Source organism: Aristolochia californica, unplaced genomic scaffold (assembly GCF_029961685.1).
Source record: "Aristolochia californica isolate CCGP_79_NKW_82.1479 unplaced genomic scaffold, dmAriCali1.0.hap1 SCAF_9, whole genome shotgun sequence".
Classification (NCBI taxonomy): Eukaryota; Viridiplantae; Streptophyta; class Magnoliopsida; order Piperales; family Aristolochiaceae; genus Aristolochia; species Aristolochia californica.
In genome coordinates this window covers 29,982,778-29,998,157 of record NW_027182290.1, presented here as the reverse complement: position 1 = coordinate 29,998,157, position 15,380 = coordinate 29,982,778, and the positions used below count along the sequence as shown (strand labels likewise).

Sequence of the window (15,380 nt, the reverse complement as noted above, 5' to 3'; positions counted from 1 at the left end):
TTACACACAGATTAGTGATTTTCAGCTTGAGCCTTCACTTTAATGACAACAGTAGGGGATTTAGCACACAATGAGAGATGAGACCTCAATTAAACTATCTAACACAGACATAATAGGCATATTAAATGGCCATATATAAATAGCATAGATAATACAAAACACAAATAAACAAATGATAACATATATTTTATATCAACCTTTAGTTCAATGACTACAAGCGGGGTTCTTATTAAGAGGTCATGAATTCAAGTCTCAAAGGTAATAGGGTACTTGTGTGGGTAAATAACAAAGATTCAAAACAAAAAAGCAGTTTATATGAACCTTCTAGTGATTCCAATTCCTCGAACAAAGGCATTAACAGAAGCTGGAGTCAATCCTCGACGACGTAAACCAGCTAGGGTCATTAGACGAGGGTCATCCCAACCATCCACCCACTTTTCTGTAACTAGACGATTTAACTGCAGCAGTTTAACAAAGCAATAATATTAAAAGAACTTTCAAAACGAAATATCCATATTGTAAAGGTTGCAGTTTAAAGTTGCACCTTACGCTTTGACATCACAGTATTGGTGACATTCAGACGTGAATACTCCCAAACATAAGGATGGTAGAGATCCAGCGCTTCCAGTAACCAATAGTATGATGCCCTCCGTGTCTCAAACTCAAGAGTACATAGCTGCAAGATGAAGCTAGGAACAGGTTCAAGCCATTCATACAGACAAAAGCGGCTGCCAATCCCAAATTTGTCAATCTGACTGTCTAAGGTTTCAGCACTACAGAAGTTATTTCATGAAAACAAGCAATATCTAAAATTGTAAATGTATGATGTCAAAATTTAAATCAGAGTTCAAAAAGATGTTAATGTAAGATAGCAGATCAGTGGCCACTAACCCTAAGAAGAAGAGCAAAGAGAGAAGTGATATGATGAAAATCTGTCTTAGAAAGAGAAACTCCTAAGTTCCAACAAAAGGATGTCCCCGAATTTTTGAAGATCTATGTGAAATCATGGATCAGGAATGAGATTGGGAAAAATAAAAACTCACCGAATGCGTGATATTCTCGAGAGAATCCACTATGCAGTGAGCATAATCATAACTAGGATAAATACACCACTTGTCACCAGCACGTGGATGTGGAGTAAACTGCCTTAACAAAACAACATTGATGAGTAATGCAATTGAGTACAAGTTACATACAAAAACTTTGAAAATATGACTTGCCTTTATTCTATAGGCAATCAAATCATACATATTGTAGTTATCACTCTGCATATCTTGTTTCATTCTGAGTGTTGCTTTGCCCTCATCAATTTTGCCTTTTCTCATATCATCAAACAGCTTCAGTGACTCTTCAATTGGCCTCTCTCTCCATGGACTGTTCATTTTTTTTTCTCTGTACTCTTTTATTTCTTCAGGCAACTGAAAATCAAACACAAAATAAAACAAATAGATATCTCAGCCTCTTATATCAAATTATCCCATCAGTATTGAAGCTCGCATGTATGCATCAATGTATAAGCAACACTTATTCCTTTGTTTCTATTTGATTACAACCTGATGATCAACATATGCATGACCCCTTCGTATCAGCTCCACAGCCAGATCATAAAGATCTTGGAAATAGTCACTGGTGTAAGTAATCTGTTGGAGTTCATGAACTCAATAAAAATTGCTTAACAACAATGATATGATAATAACAACAACAAATAGATTCATATGAAAAACAGGTTGTCATGTCTATTGAACATGCTTACCAGGAACCTGTTTTGTGTCTGAGAGTAAACATGTTATTCTAGTACGTTAGGCTAAGCTAAAATTCATCAACACTCTTCATCATGGAGAATTAGCTTACCTTAAAAGGTTTCCAGCCCATCCACTGGACAATTTCTTCAATGTGATCAATATACTCCTTTTTCTCAGCTTCAGGATTTGTATCATCAAACCTAAATGTCAGGAAAAACAAATCACCTTCTGCATGTAAACTTAATGTGAAGCACAGAACCCAAGCATGAATTAACTGCTCGGATTTATTAAAAAGCGAACTACTCAGTCTTTAGAACTTTAGTCAGACAATATTTCAACCAGTACTAGTAAGATAGATTGTGGAGGTGGCATAGCTTCAGAAAGAATTTTCAGTACCCACCAGCCTCTTGCAGAAGTCATCAACCATTGCAGAAGCTATGTCATGCAGAGCCCACTAAGGAGCTACTCAAATGTAGCCCTACCTTTTCAGAGTTGGATATCAAGTTATAAATGCATTTTCCTTTACCTTTTATACATGTTTTCTTAAAATGGTTATGAGGAGAAACCCATAATCAATTCATTCTTAATTTTTTGAGAATCAACAATCCCAATTCCTCAGTAAAACAGAAAAACTATAGATGTTTTTTAAAAGAAATGAAACTCGCATATTCTAAGAATAACTTCAAGGGAGTTTTCATATCATAAACAGAAAGAACAGTGAGTTTTGAGAGCCTAATGGGGGGAGCAAGATGAGCAAGATAGAATGAGCACTGTGACAGCGAGAAGGAAGAAACTGTGAGGAGCAGTGACGATCGGAAAATTATGATCGCAGTCATGACAATGAAGATTCAGGGAGCAAGAAAGAAAACCAGAGCAAAAAAAGGAGCAAGAAAGGAGAAGAAACAACAGCGAGGAAGACGAGCGGTAGTCTCAGAAATGGAATGGTGACAAAAACAGATGTGAGACTTCACTGGAGGAGGAAATTGGAAGAGAGAGGTTGGGACTTGAAGGTCAGAAACAAGAAGAGGAATGGGAAAGCGAGCCTGATGACGAAGAGTTGCAGTTATTTTTTTTTTATGAAAGTGTGAATTTATTAAGGCAAAGACCAGAAAAGATACAACCTAATTAAGAGGGGACTCCCGACACATCAAATGATTGAAGAGATGTGCCCCATCTAGCTTGATAATCTGCAAAGTGGTTGGCTAATCTGCACACATGTGCTCAAGTACAAGGGAAGAGGCAATATTAGATATGTCAAAAAAGACATCTCAATGTCTCCAAGGGGAGCTTTGGATTTTGCACACCAATCAATGACCACTTTTGAATCTCCCTCAATGATGAGGGGCCAAAAGAAGCGGTCCCGGAAGATACTTAAAACCATTGAAGAGGCCCAAAGGCTCCGCCGAGGTAGACTCTGATATGCCAAGGGGGCTAGCAAACGAGTGTAGAAGGCTGGCATTACTTCCATGCAGTGGCTTCAGCAAGAAGGAGGACTAACCGAGTTACTTCATTATTCATTGATAGTGAAGTAACATCATATAGGGCCTCTATCACAAATGCCTTAATTAGCTTCTCTACAGAGCTCTATATTAAAGAATGTCATGCTAGACCAACACTCCTTCGCTTGCAATTCACATCGATTTCTACCATGATGGTTGCATTTCTTGAGTTTCCCTTTTCTGATAAAGAGATTGAAGATATCGTCCTTGGCCTACCTAGTGACCGGACACCTAGACTTGATGGATGTAACGGAGATTTCTATAAGCGATGCTGGCCGGTTTTGAAAGAACGCATTCTCTCTATGGTTTGCAGGTTCTATGACAAGGGCATTTCTTTCAAGCATTTTGGGGCATCCTTCATTGCCCTAATCCCTAAGAAAGCCAATGTGGAACTTCCAAGATGGTATCCTAGACCAGGTTACAAGGAGATGGTCAAGCACATACAAGATTATTGATCGGCTCCTTACTCATAGACTCAAGACTATCCTTCCGATGGTCACTCACCGTGGTCAAAGTGCATTCATTCGAGGGAGAGACATCTTGGATTCAGCAATGGCCACCCATGAAATCCTTGACTATTTCAAGAGATTTGGGCTTCCTCGATGGCTTTCAATCAGGTTAACTGGGCTCTTATGGATGATATCATGGAGTGCATAGGATTTGGAGAGCATTGGAAATTCTGGATCCGCAGTTGTATCTCTTCAGCCTCTTACTCTCTCCTTCTTAATGGCACAATTAGCGGGTATTTTAAGGCCTCTAGAGGCATTAGAAAAGGCAATCTTCTATCCTCCCTCCTTTTTAACTTCATTGTTGAATACTTGTCCTCCATGGTCTACTCAACAAAAAAGAGTGGGGTGGCTTAGTGTGATTGTCAATCAAGAGGAATTTGACAACCCTTTGTTGCAGTTTGTTGTTGATACTATTTGCTTTGGAGATGGTATCCTAGACCAGGTTATGAGGATTAAGGTTCTTCTTGGCATTTTCAAGCTCACCTCCAGACAGAAGATTAACTGGTAGAAAACCACCATCTTAGGATATCATATTAATCCAGATTTGCTCCATACTATGGATGACACCCTGGGGTGTGCCACCACCACCCTCCCCTCTACTTACCTCGGGCTCCCTCTAATTGACAGTAGGCCTTGGATGGGGCTTCGGGCCCCTATCATTGAGCATCATGAGAAGCACCTTTCCACTTGGAGGCGACGATTGCTTTCGAAGGCTACACGTCTTACCCTTCTTAACTTTTGTATTGTGGGGCTCCCAAATTTCTTTCTTTAATTTGTGCCTTATCCTACCTCTATTTTTCGCCTCATTGAATTGATCAAGAGGCATTTCTTATGGAGGGGAACTAGCAACGAGTTCAAATATCATTTGGTGGTTTGGAAAGATTTTGTATGCCGAAGCACCTTGGGGACTTGGTATCTGACACACTAGAGATATGGGATAGGCTCTTTTATTTAAATGGTTTTGGCAGTTTAACTCCGCTTCAATTGCCATTTGGAAGCCTATGGTTATTGTAAAACTTCAGATAACCAGGTCGAGGCGAATTATCGAAGGCAAACGTCTATCTCCAATCTGGAGATCTATCTTCCATCTTTTACCGTCCTTCTGCTCGACAACCCGATTCTTTGTTGGAGATGGGACTAGTCTAAACTTTCGGACCAATGGGTGGAATGGAAATGGCCCTCTCATTAATTCCTTCCAATCCCTACTATAGATCACGAAGCAACACAATATAACTATTGTTGAGGCTTAGGGGAACGGGTCCTGGAATTTGCAATTGAAAAGAGGGCTCACTGATGAGGAAGCCCTTATTGCTTGCAACTTTGTGGATGGCCTTAACTCTGTCAAGATCCAGGCTCATGTGAAGGATAAAATGATTTGGCTTCCCAAAGACAGCGGATAGTTCACTGTTTCTTCAGCTTACCGGCATCTTATGGCTAGTGAGGGCCCCTGGTTGAACATAATGTTGTTGTTGATTGGGGTCTCATGGATCCTAACAAGATTAAATTCTTACTCTGAAAAGCTCACCTAAAGAAGATTCTTACTACAAATAATCTCCAAAAACGTGGCAACATTCTTCCTAGTACCATTTGCCCTCCTCCACCCCCCCCCCCCCCCCCCCCCCCCTCTTCCCCCTTCCCCCTTCCCCCCTTTTTAAATAGTGCTAAGTTATATTAAAAGGCTCAAAAAAGCAAGATTACAAAGAGGGGGAACCGTTCCAAACAACGAGATATTGATGGGATGTTCCAAATTTAACTAACCTATCAGCCAAGGAGTTGGGCTGATCTAGGAATGTGATTCCATGTACAAGTAATTGAGGTTACAATATCTGCAATAGAGGAAATAATTGGCCAATGACACTTAAGGGGGGCAGACCGAACTGGAGCACCAACTAATGACAACTTTATAGTCTCCCTTAATCAGCAACTTCCCATGAAAATAGTCCTTGAAAATCTTCAATCCTTTTGCCCCCTTTGCAACCTGGAAGAGGAAATTGTGAGTCGCCTACTTCTACATTGCCCCATTGCATGGCAAGTCTAGTCCTCTCTTCTCAGTAGATTGGGTATTTAGTTTTGTCTCTCTCGAAACATTTGTAGGATGAATAGTTTGTCTCTTGGGATCCGTATACCCAAGATGGGCAAACTCTCTTAGCCTGCCTTGCTCACATCCTTTGGTGCCTTTGGAAAAAAAGAAACAATCAAATATTCAACTACAAGTACAGTACTGTGGATGAAGTTGTTTGTCATGCCACTAGCCTTGCGTCTACTTGACTTCATGCTAGGAAGGAATTTGATAGCCTGAAGAATGTCCCTCTCGGCACCAACTAGCATGTAGTTGCTTAGATGCCCATTCTCGTAAGTCTCCTACGGTTATGATTTGGCAGTCTCCCCCATTTGGAAGGTTGATTCATTGAAGGTGACTCCAAAGTAGTGATTGGCTAGTGCTCTTCCCTGTCAAATCCTACTTGGAATCATTGAGATATTTTTTGGATATTTCTGAGATTGTATCTTCCATTTCATGTTCTGGGTCTCATATTCCCGGATCAACAAATTTTGTTGCTCACTCTTGTACTAAATTATGAGCCTCCCTGCAATTTCTTGTTGTAAAGGAAGTGTTCCCTTAATGTTTGTTCAGTTTTCCCTTGAAAATCATGACTTGCTTAAAAACAAAATCATGAACAGAAATAAGTGAAAAATATTTCTATGCTGTAATTCTTAAAAAACGTTCGTAGTCCAGACATTTCTTTCATATTATGATCAGATTCATGCCAAGTTCAGTGTTAACAAGTATGCAATGACACATTTGCATGTCCAACCATCAACTACAAAAGGAGATAAAGCTCTAAAGACAAATAAATCTATCAAAATTCACCCCTTTTCAGACCCAAAAAATAAAAATAAAAATAAAAAATAAATCATCATAGTCTTATTCCAACTATATTTTTTTTTTAAAAGGCTTATTCCAACTACGTTGATGTAGGACACATGAATCTTCCTCCCATTACACATTTGCTACCTCTATTGCAAGGTTGGCTTCTTCAAGTAATACCTCACTAGTTAAATTTAAATAGTGCTAAAGATTAATTAAGTAAATAAGAAAATCTAGAAAAGATTTAGAAAACAGAAACATAAGTGCTTAACAGAGTGACTCATACCTAAGGTAGCAACAACCATCCCTTTCTTTAGCCAAGCCAAAGTCAACAAACATAGCCTGTAAAGTTCTTATGAGATGTCATTGCAGGAAAATCTATGCTGACTTATATTTTCTAACAGCAAATTTCACGTACCTTAGCATGACCAATATGTAGATATCCATTTGGTTCAGGAGGGAAGCGAGTGAAGACTTTGCCCCCAGTTACTGCCAAATGCCTTTCAAGTTTCTGTTTTGTATTATGAGGCCTCCAAATGGACCCATTGCTGAAATATATTTCTGTATGCACCTGACAAACCCATAAAGTATGATCCAGTTTTAAAATCGCAGCAAACAGAACAAAACACCAAACAAGTACAAGCAAGCAATTATCCAGTATGAAATAGTCATGAAGAAAAACCAGAATGAAGAGAACCAAAATAAGCAAACAATACTTTAAATAGAAAGATAAAAAGAAAATGAAGCAATTTCTTCACAGTGACAACATTATCCAGATGAGCATTTAATCAGAATTTTTTCTAAGCTTCAACATTATCACTTAAAAATAGTGATAGGTAAATAGAACCAAAACGAATTCCTCACAACCGTTCTCTAGGTTGTTGTCCACTTGGTACTGGTTGGCATGGCACTCTATTTATTTGTCCGAAAGACTGCAGCCTGTGCACATAATTAATGCTTGCTAGGAAGCAGATGTGTACTGTCCCCTAGACACTAAAACAGTGGATCCGTTCTGGCTGCTAGTCTAGATAGTATAAGATTTAACTTTTATACAAATATTTCAGTGTCAATTAGATTCTCTAACAATTACTGGGAAAATTCTTATATGCCAATAATATGTGGACATTTTTATTTACACAATGATAAATAATATTGTAATGTTTATAACATGAAAAAATATTGTATTGAGGACAAAGTAAATTCATGCCCATAGCCTGTTGATATTTATAACACCAACAAGGTTCAGATTTATTTTCTAGCCTTACTTGTACTTGGACCCATGTTCCCTGCTCAGCTAATTCTCTAGCTGATACGCTTGCTAAAAAAGGAGCCTCCCTCGAATCCCTTGTTGTTAAGGAAGGTCTCTTCTAGTTTGTATCTTTTTTTGGTTTTCTTTATTAAATTATCACTTATATTAAATAAAATAAAAAATCCAAGCTAATTTACAACTATTCTCATAAAACAACTTTTTCTTAACTCACCCAGGGGAGATTCTATGGAAGACATACTCCCAGAAAAAAGCCTCACTCTCAGATAACTAACCTGAGACGTGTAACAATGTGCAGCAACAGAAAGGCAGGACTTTTTACCCACCAACAAGAGCATTAAAAAGAAAGAGTTCAAGAAAGCAGCTTCTCAAAAGAAGCAGTGTTGAGGATCATATCAAATAGAACCAAAGATTTCCTCTCAAGCTTAAATTAGTTTACCCTTCAACATTAGCCCAACAAATACCACATGCTAGTTTTCCTATAACGAAGGTTTTTGTATTTATGTCAGTGAATAAGAAGAAGAAGAAGAAGAAGAAGCCAAGTCAAGTGAGGGCAATTACAATTTGTGCGTTAAAAGAATGATTGCGGGTTTTAAAAAACACACAGCAACCTGACCTCCCATTTCATTCTCTTTTGGTTATTGTGAACAAACTTTCAGTTTATCATTCCACAACCTACTTGTTTTTAGATTTTAAAACCTTAATTTATAAGTACTGCAATACTACAACAGAAAGACTAGGTTTCCCCCTCAAATAGGAAAATGGGTAAATTGGTCGACAGCATAACATTTAAGACAGAAAAATACTAAACACCTAATAACAAAAAAGGAAAAGTAGCACTGATGAATGAAAATATAAGCAAATGGCAAAAGGCTTCACGAGACTAGATAAAAAAGGTTTAAAAGCTCAAAGAAGAAAGTCGAACAGAAAGCAATGCATGATGCAACTAAAAGAAAAATTTACAGCAAAACTACCTTCATATTTTCCTCAGGCTGGGGAAATATGGTAAAAGGATTCAATTCCTCCTCAGATGACTGTGCAGAAGAATTATTGATTGCAACAACTTGTTCCTACAAAAGTTCAAACTAGAAATACTTCTTTGGTTTTGAAAGAAAAAAACATTAAAATAAGCATAGAAGCAGGGAAGTGCACTATCTCTACTTTAACAGGCTTCTCCTTCTTCTTTCTGGAAGGCTTTTCATCATCAGCAGTAGTCCTCTCACCAAGCAATCCGTGAAGCTTATCATCTATCATTTGCTGTAACAGATAAGGGCCGATAATCAAAAAATGAGATGGCATGAAATGTGCCTAATTTCAAATCCAGTGTCTCTTAGTAACACTAGGCATCACTCTTTCATGTATAGACAAAGAATTATATTTCACGCACAAAGTAATATTATTAACAAGCAGTTTATTATATGTAGAAATTAATCATAAACCAATCAACAAGCAATTTATAATACATAGAAGTTATTCATAAGCTGATCAAAAAGTAAATAATTTTTCAACATCAATACAAACGAGTAAATATTATTATCATTCGTCTTCACCCTCAGCTTATTCTATCAATAAGTTGCACCACTTCCATCCATATATTTTCAGCTTTCTTCTACTCGTTTGGTCCCTCAACCAATAACAAAAAGACTCCTTAGTATGGATGTGCTCTACTTCCTTCAAAATGGGCAAACACAATAAAAAGTGTAATGGCAGCACATAGTTGAGGGTACAAAAGCTCATTGCACTACAGTTAGTCAAGCCAACTTGTTTAACCAAAAAGCACAAGACACTATAATTATGGTGTTCCCTTCTCTGGTTACATCACTATATCAGAGCCTCATTCCAACCAGGGTGAGGTCTAGTACATGAACCTTCTCCTCCAACCTTAGTCTACCACTACCCTCTGTCATTTCCATGGCTACATAAGGAAAAAATTAATTCAGATAATAAACATTCATTTCATATAACTACGGAAAGTGCAAAATATCACCTTCACAATTTTTGCATCTGCCCATGGCTGCTTTTTTCGAACTTGTCCACAGAGATTGCCAACTGGAACACAAGAGCAGAAATCAAACATCAGAACCAAAGAAGGGATCTCAGAGTATTATTTGTTGTCTTTTAATTGTCTAATATGAGTGCATCCACTCCATGATGGGTACTAACAAGTCAAAACATGAATGAGGGATGAAAAGGACCAGAAAGTGGCAACTAGAACATTTAGGAAAAATATAACAAAAAAAAGTATACACTACTATAAATAAACAAGTCCCAGTTCTGATTAGCTGAAAATAAAAGAATAATGACCATTTATTCGATAACGCTGCTCCAAAATGGCTTCCTTATTCTCATTCAAAACCTCCACAACTGCACACTCAATTTGTTCAGCAGAAACGTTCACCCCTGATTGAGTACAATCAATGTTAGTCATAAATGTATTTTATAAATAGAAGTTCATTAACAAAGGACAAAATGAACAAGGATAGATGAGGAACCATTGCCAAAAAGGAATGGCTAATGGATAGACCTACAGAAAAGAGAAACACCTTTTTAACTACCGTAACCTAATATTAAATAGTCTAAAAAAAAAAAAAAAAAAAGCAACTGGACCCACCAGCTGCAAGCTACCTTCGTTTTATGCTAGATAAGACACAAAAACATTTTACATGTCAAGTTCACAGGTGCCAGTTTTATGATAGTGGCAAACAAATCTGAGGGCATCTTAGCCAAACAATGATAGGGTTCCGCTGAGACAATATGTCAGTTCAGAGAGGTTTAAACACCTTAACAAAAGTTTGACAGGAATCTGCTCAAAATAAGGCCCACACATTCCACCTGATGTTTCTGTGTGATAGTGACTAAATAGAAACTTTATTATAGAAGAGCATACCAACACCACAAGCTTCTTCAAAATCATCTATGTTAAAACTTTCTGAACCAACTGTTCCCAAAAATGATAATGCTGCTTCTAACTGAGTTGGGTTCTTTATCTGCCGTGAAAAAAAAAACAAAGATATTTATAGTGAGAGAGCCACCAGGACTATCAAATTTCTATTATATAACAGACAGCTGAAGGAACTCAAGATCAAGGATATGCACATGATACCATTTTCACTTGTCTTCTGAAGAAACAGTAAAAAGGATCGAAGACATGCAACAAACAATGAGATTATCACCTTTGATGAGACAACATATTGGAGCATAGTTGGTCGATGTTTCAGTGCACTAGCTGGAAATTTTGTGGCCACCTGTTTTGATGGCAAAAAGATGTTAAAAAATGTTGAAAGGGGCACTCAGTATTGATATTTCTAAATTCTTTTCAGGGCGCTAGTAATATACCATGTAAAGAAGGTTCCCAACAGTTTTATTGCATCCATCAACAACACCTGCCTGTAAATTTCACACACAAAAGAATGAAAAAGAAGAAGAAAAATATTTTAACCAGAAACGGCTTAAAACTTAGTTCATGCAGTTGGAGTATAGATTAAGACATTTCCAAAAAGGTAATGAAGAAGATCAATTCTAGCAGAATCACAGTCCAAACACAGTGGAATTAACTGACTAGAAGTATTTTCAGGGATACTATAGGACACGGGAATGAAAGTACTTAAGTTCGAAGAAACATGTCTAACGTTGGCCTCATGAGACACGATGCGCCTTTTTTATTAAAAGTAAAAGCCAGTTAGATGTTCAACTACGTATCCAGAAGATCAATGACACAAATCTTCAAAGTAATTAAGTTATTAATATGTCAATAAAAATAAATAAATTAGAAAAATGAGCATGGAATGGTGAGGTTGAATATAGAAACAAATGATATGGACTTCAAGGAGGAAAGAACAAGAGCGGGCTTCCTAGACAATACACGGAAGGATTAAAGGATCATAATAATGTATCAGAAAACATGAGCGATGTAGAAAGGACCAACTAAATCCATGTACCTCGTGAATGACGGCCGTTAAACTGGCTGTAACCTTAGCATTAGCTAGCGTATTTCGAGCTGTCCTCTCGTCCAACCCAATTTTTAAGAACAAATCCATTTTTTCTCTATTGTCGTCCTCTCCAACTCCCATATTTCTAACACGCCCGACAGAGGAAACTCCCAATCTATGAAAATAAATCCCTGTCGAAATTGATGATAAAACCCTAAAGCACCGACAAGCTGAAAGTGATGACAGACAAAAACACCAAGCTGAGAGATATTTAGAGGAGTGTAGTGAAGCTAGAAGAATGTTCAATTTTTTTCTTGGTAAGCAAAAAGAATCTGCAATTTGAAGGTCAACAGGAATGGGATATTCCGTGGACCCCAAGTCTCAATCGTAACCTTTCTAGTTTAACCTGGTTTTAACCATCGATTGAGCCGGCAACCGATTGAATCAAATTAAACCATTTCCCTGTTGGGAGAATAAGGGGGATTTGTAAAGAGGAGAGAAAGGTTCCACCAGTAGACGAAGAAGGATGCCAGTTGAACTAGGTTCTTATGCTTTTTATAAGAACCTAGTTATTACAACAAATTATTGTAGATTTTCTATGACTTCAAATTTTTATATTTTATCTCACCCTATGAACTTGACTTGAATCTTGTCCAAACCCATGATGGGTTTTTGCTAAATGACTTTTATGGAACACAACTCGTGCCCACTCGTACCTAGGGAGAGTCATTATGGACTCTCTTATGGCAATAGGTATGGTTTTCAAATTGTCTAACCGGTGTCTAACCGGGTTTGAGTATGGAAAACAATACCTACTCTCACTATGGCAATTTGAATAAGTATCATTTCCAAATTAGTAAGGAATTTTTATTGCATGATCAATCACCCTTTATAGCATATTTCTGGCGCATTCCATATGATCGATCGTGTTTGAGATAATGATTTATCATGCTTTATAAGTTATGTCAAACTTTATTTTGGATGATCAATCAAACCCATGTAGGTCGATTGATCATGTCATATCTCAATGTACTATTCGACATATGAGCTACCCAAGTAATAATGCCTAATATGAATTTAATCAATTTTTTACCTTTTTAACTCGCCCAACTCGTTAGCTCTTACTATCCAAGTAAGGCTATGGAAATGTAAGCCTAATTTGACTATACCAAGAACTTTCAATAATCTTTTCATGTTTTTGGTTTGTAAGGTTTTCAATATATTTTCATAAACTAGGCAAAAGACATTCAAAGTAGTCACATTTTATCTTATTTTGACTTACATATGCTCTAATGGAAGTAAGACCTAAAGATTGTCTAATTATCTTCTAATAGGATCTTATTTCATTCCAATCACATTAGACTTGATTAGTTTGTATAGATGTACATAATTTCACGGGTCTCATTTCTCCAACAAATTAACCTTTCCTTCGTCGTGTAACCATTATAATTTTAGGAAAATACCTAATGAATAGTTTACCCAAGTATATTCAAATATCATGACTTGTCAGAATAGCAAATTAATGATTGTCAACTAAACTCACGTCAATAAAGTAGTTAATTTACTAATTATTGATATTGTTTATCAAATTCGCTTTGTCGTGGGTATAACTACAATCTAAGTTTGAACTTATGACTATGGGTTTGATTCTGAAATATGTTTTAAATCAAAAGTTCACACAAGTAGCATGAGCGATTACTCAATTAAGTTGTTAAAACTATAAGTTAGGGTTTGAAGAATAGTTTTGGGAAAGTAATCATTAGTTCTATGTTATGGTCCTGGGTTAAGTACCTCGGTCTTCCGCTCCTAACAGACTAGCCTTTTGGATAGTATTGGCTAGGTGCTTAATATTTGGTATCAGAGCTAGCTCCCTCGTCGCACGTTTGAATCCCTGAGGGGGCGACCTTAACTGGGTAGGGCACCGCACATGCAGAGGGGGCGACCTTGACGGAGTAGGCCACTGCACGTGCGGAGGGGGCGACCTTGGCGGAGTGGGTCGTCGCAAGTGGGCCACCGTGGACGTCGTCCCGCAAAAGAGGGGTGTGATGTTATGGTCCTGGGTTAAGTACCTAGGTCTTCCGCTCCTAACAGGCTGATCTTTTGGGTAGTATTGGCTAGGTGTTTAACATTCTAGTTTATTTTTTATTGCTTTCTTACCTGCACCTAGTTCATTTTTTTCTTTTCTAATCACCATTGATTATTGAGTGATTCAAATTCTGGTTTAGAATCCCAAACAACAATTTTTTTTAATAAGAGGTCATGCTCGTGTGATCTATTGGCTGGTTTCCTTGTTTGTTACTTGTTGAATTTGATCACTTGAAATTACATAGTTTTGCATTCCAAAACGTCAAATATTTTTTAGTTTTGATAAAGTCTTGTTCTCTTTCCTCCTAAGTTCACCTAAAGGTAATGATTTTCTACAAAAATAAAAAAATAAAAAATCGTAAGTCATAATATCTTAATTAACAAATACTTCATCTTCCTCTACATATGCTAATTTTAGCAAAGGTGATCCATTGAGGATTACTACAATTCCACTTAAGGCTTGAGTAATTACTTGTCTTAGTCCCAATGTGTGAAAAGTTTTCTAATTACTAGAAACCTTGTTGAGCATATCAGTCAACCATCTATGCATGTGGATCAACTCTCTTACCATAAGTGGTTGAAGGAAGACAAACTAGTTATTAATTGATCGATTAATAATATAGAAGAACATGTGCCAAACAATGTGGTATACCTAGAGACAGCCAAAGCGATCTAGGACACAAATTTTGAATTACATTTTTCCCCTAATAGTCTACAAAAAATTTATGAAATTTTCAAGAGATGTGCAACACAAAGTATAAAGACAATCTTCATGAGTACTTTGTCTAATTCAGAGAGCTGCTACGAGAGTGGAAGGTTACACAACCATATGCACTTGATTTTGCCACACAAAAAAAGCATAGGGAAGACCTGGTCTCGGCTATATATCTTGTTAATCTACCACCCTACTTGGATGTTGCCAAGTCAAATACTTAACCCAGTTGTAAAGCCTTCTTTTAATGATGTATGGGCAACCATGCCACATATTGTAATTAAGGAGTCCAACAGTCAACCAAAACAAGTGAAAAGCTCAAGTATGTTCTTCCAAGGGAGACAAAACAACGATTCTAGTAGAGGTAAAGGAAGAGGTGGAAAAACACCTGTCAGAGGAAGAGGTAGAAGTGGGAATGCTCCTACCTCTAACACTAGTGGTCAACAAAGGGAGTATACTTTTTGTGGGATCAACAACCATCTAGATGAAAATTGTTGGAACCTATATGGAAAACCACCTTACTTCAAGGTTAATCAAGCATCAACCTCTACTACGTCTGCCAATAGTAAAGCACTCTCAGAGTCTTCTACAAGAAGATTGACTCTATCAGGAGAGGATGATGATTTATTTCAAAAGTTTACAAGTATGATGGTTGCTCCCCAAAGCAACACAACCACCACAGTTGATACTATTGGTATGTATTCCTTTATCTCATGCTCTAGTAGTTCACCTTGGATCATTGATTGTGGAGCCTTTGAGCACCTCATAGGT

General features: G+C 37.4%; 1 protein-coding gene across 1 annotated transcript in view; it reads right to left on the bottom strand.

Moving 5' to 3' along the window:
- LOC137941891 (glutamine--tRNA ligase-like) overlaps positions 1-12,255 on the bottom strand; it is a 33,616-nt gene extending 21,361 nt beyond the window's left edge. Inside the window, exons 1-16 of the mRNA XM_068787502.1 lie at positions 11,822-12,255; positions 11,220-11,270; positions 11,057-11,128; positions 10,771-10,870; positions 10,188-10,283; positions 9,871-9,932; positions 9,045-9,140; positions 8,858-8,953; positions 7,035-7,187; positions 6,903-6,958; positions 1,852-1,942; positions 1,554-1,640; positions 1,221-1,418; positions 1,044-1,142; positions 545-676; positions 322-458 (exon numbers count right to left, since the gene is read on the bottom strand). Coding sequence (XP_068643603.1) covers positions 322-458; positions 545-676; positions 1,044-1,142; positions 1,221-1,418; positions 1,554-1,640; positions 1,852-1,942; positions 6,903-6,958; positions 7,035-7,187; positions 8,858-8,953; positions 9,045-9,140; positions 9,871-9,932; positions 10,188-10,283; positions 10,771-10,870; positions 11,057-11,128; positions 11,220-11,270; positions 11,822-11,953 — 1,658 coding nt within the window. The 5' untranslated portion in view covers positions 11,954-12,255. The remainder of the gene's footprint in view (positions 1-321; positions 459-544; positions 677-1,043; positions 1,143-1,220; positions 1,419-1,553; positions 1,641-1,851; positions 1,943-6,902; positions 6,959-7,034; positions 7,188-8,857; positions 8,954-9,044; positions 9,141-9,870; positions 9,933-10,187; positions 10,284-10,770; positions 10,871-11,056; positions 11,129-11,219; positions 11,271-11,821) is intronic.
- Positions 12,256-15,380: the final 3,125 nt, after the last annotated feature.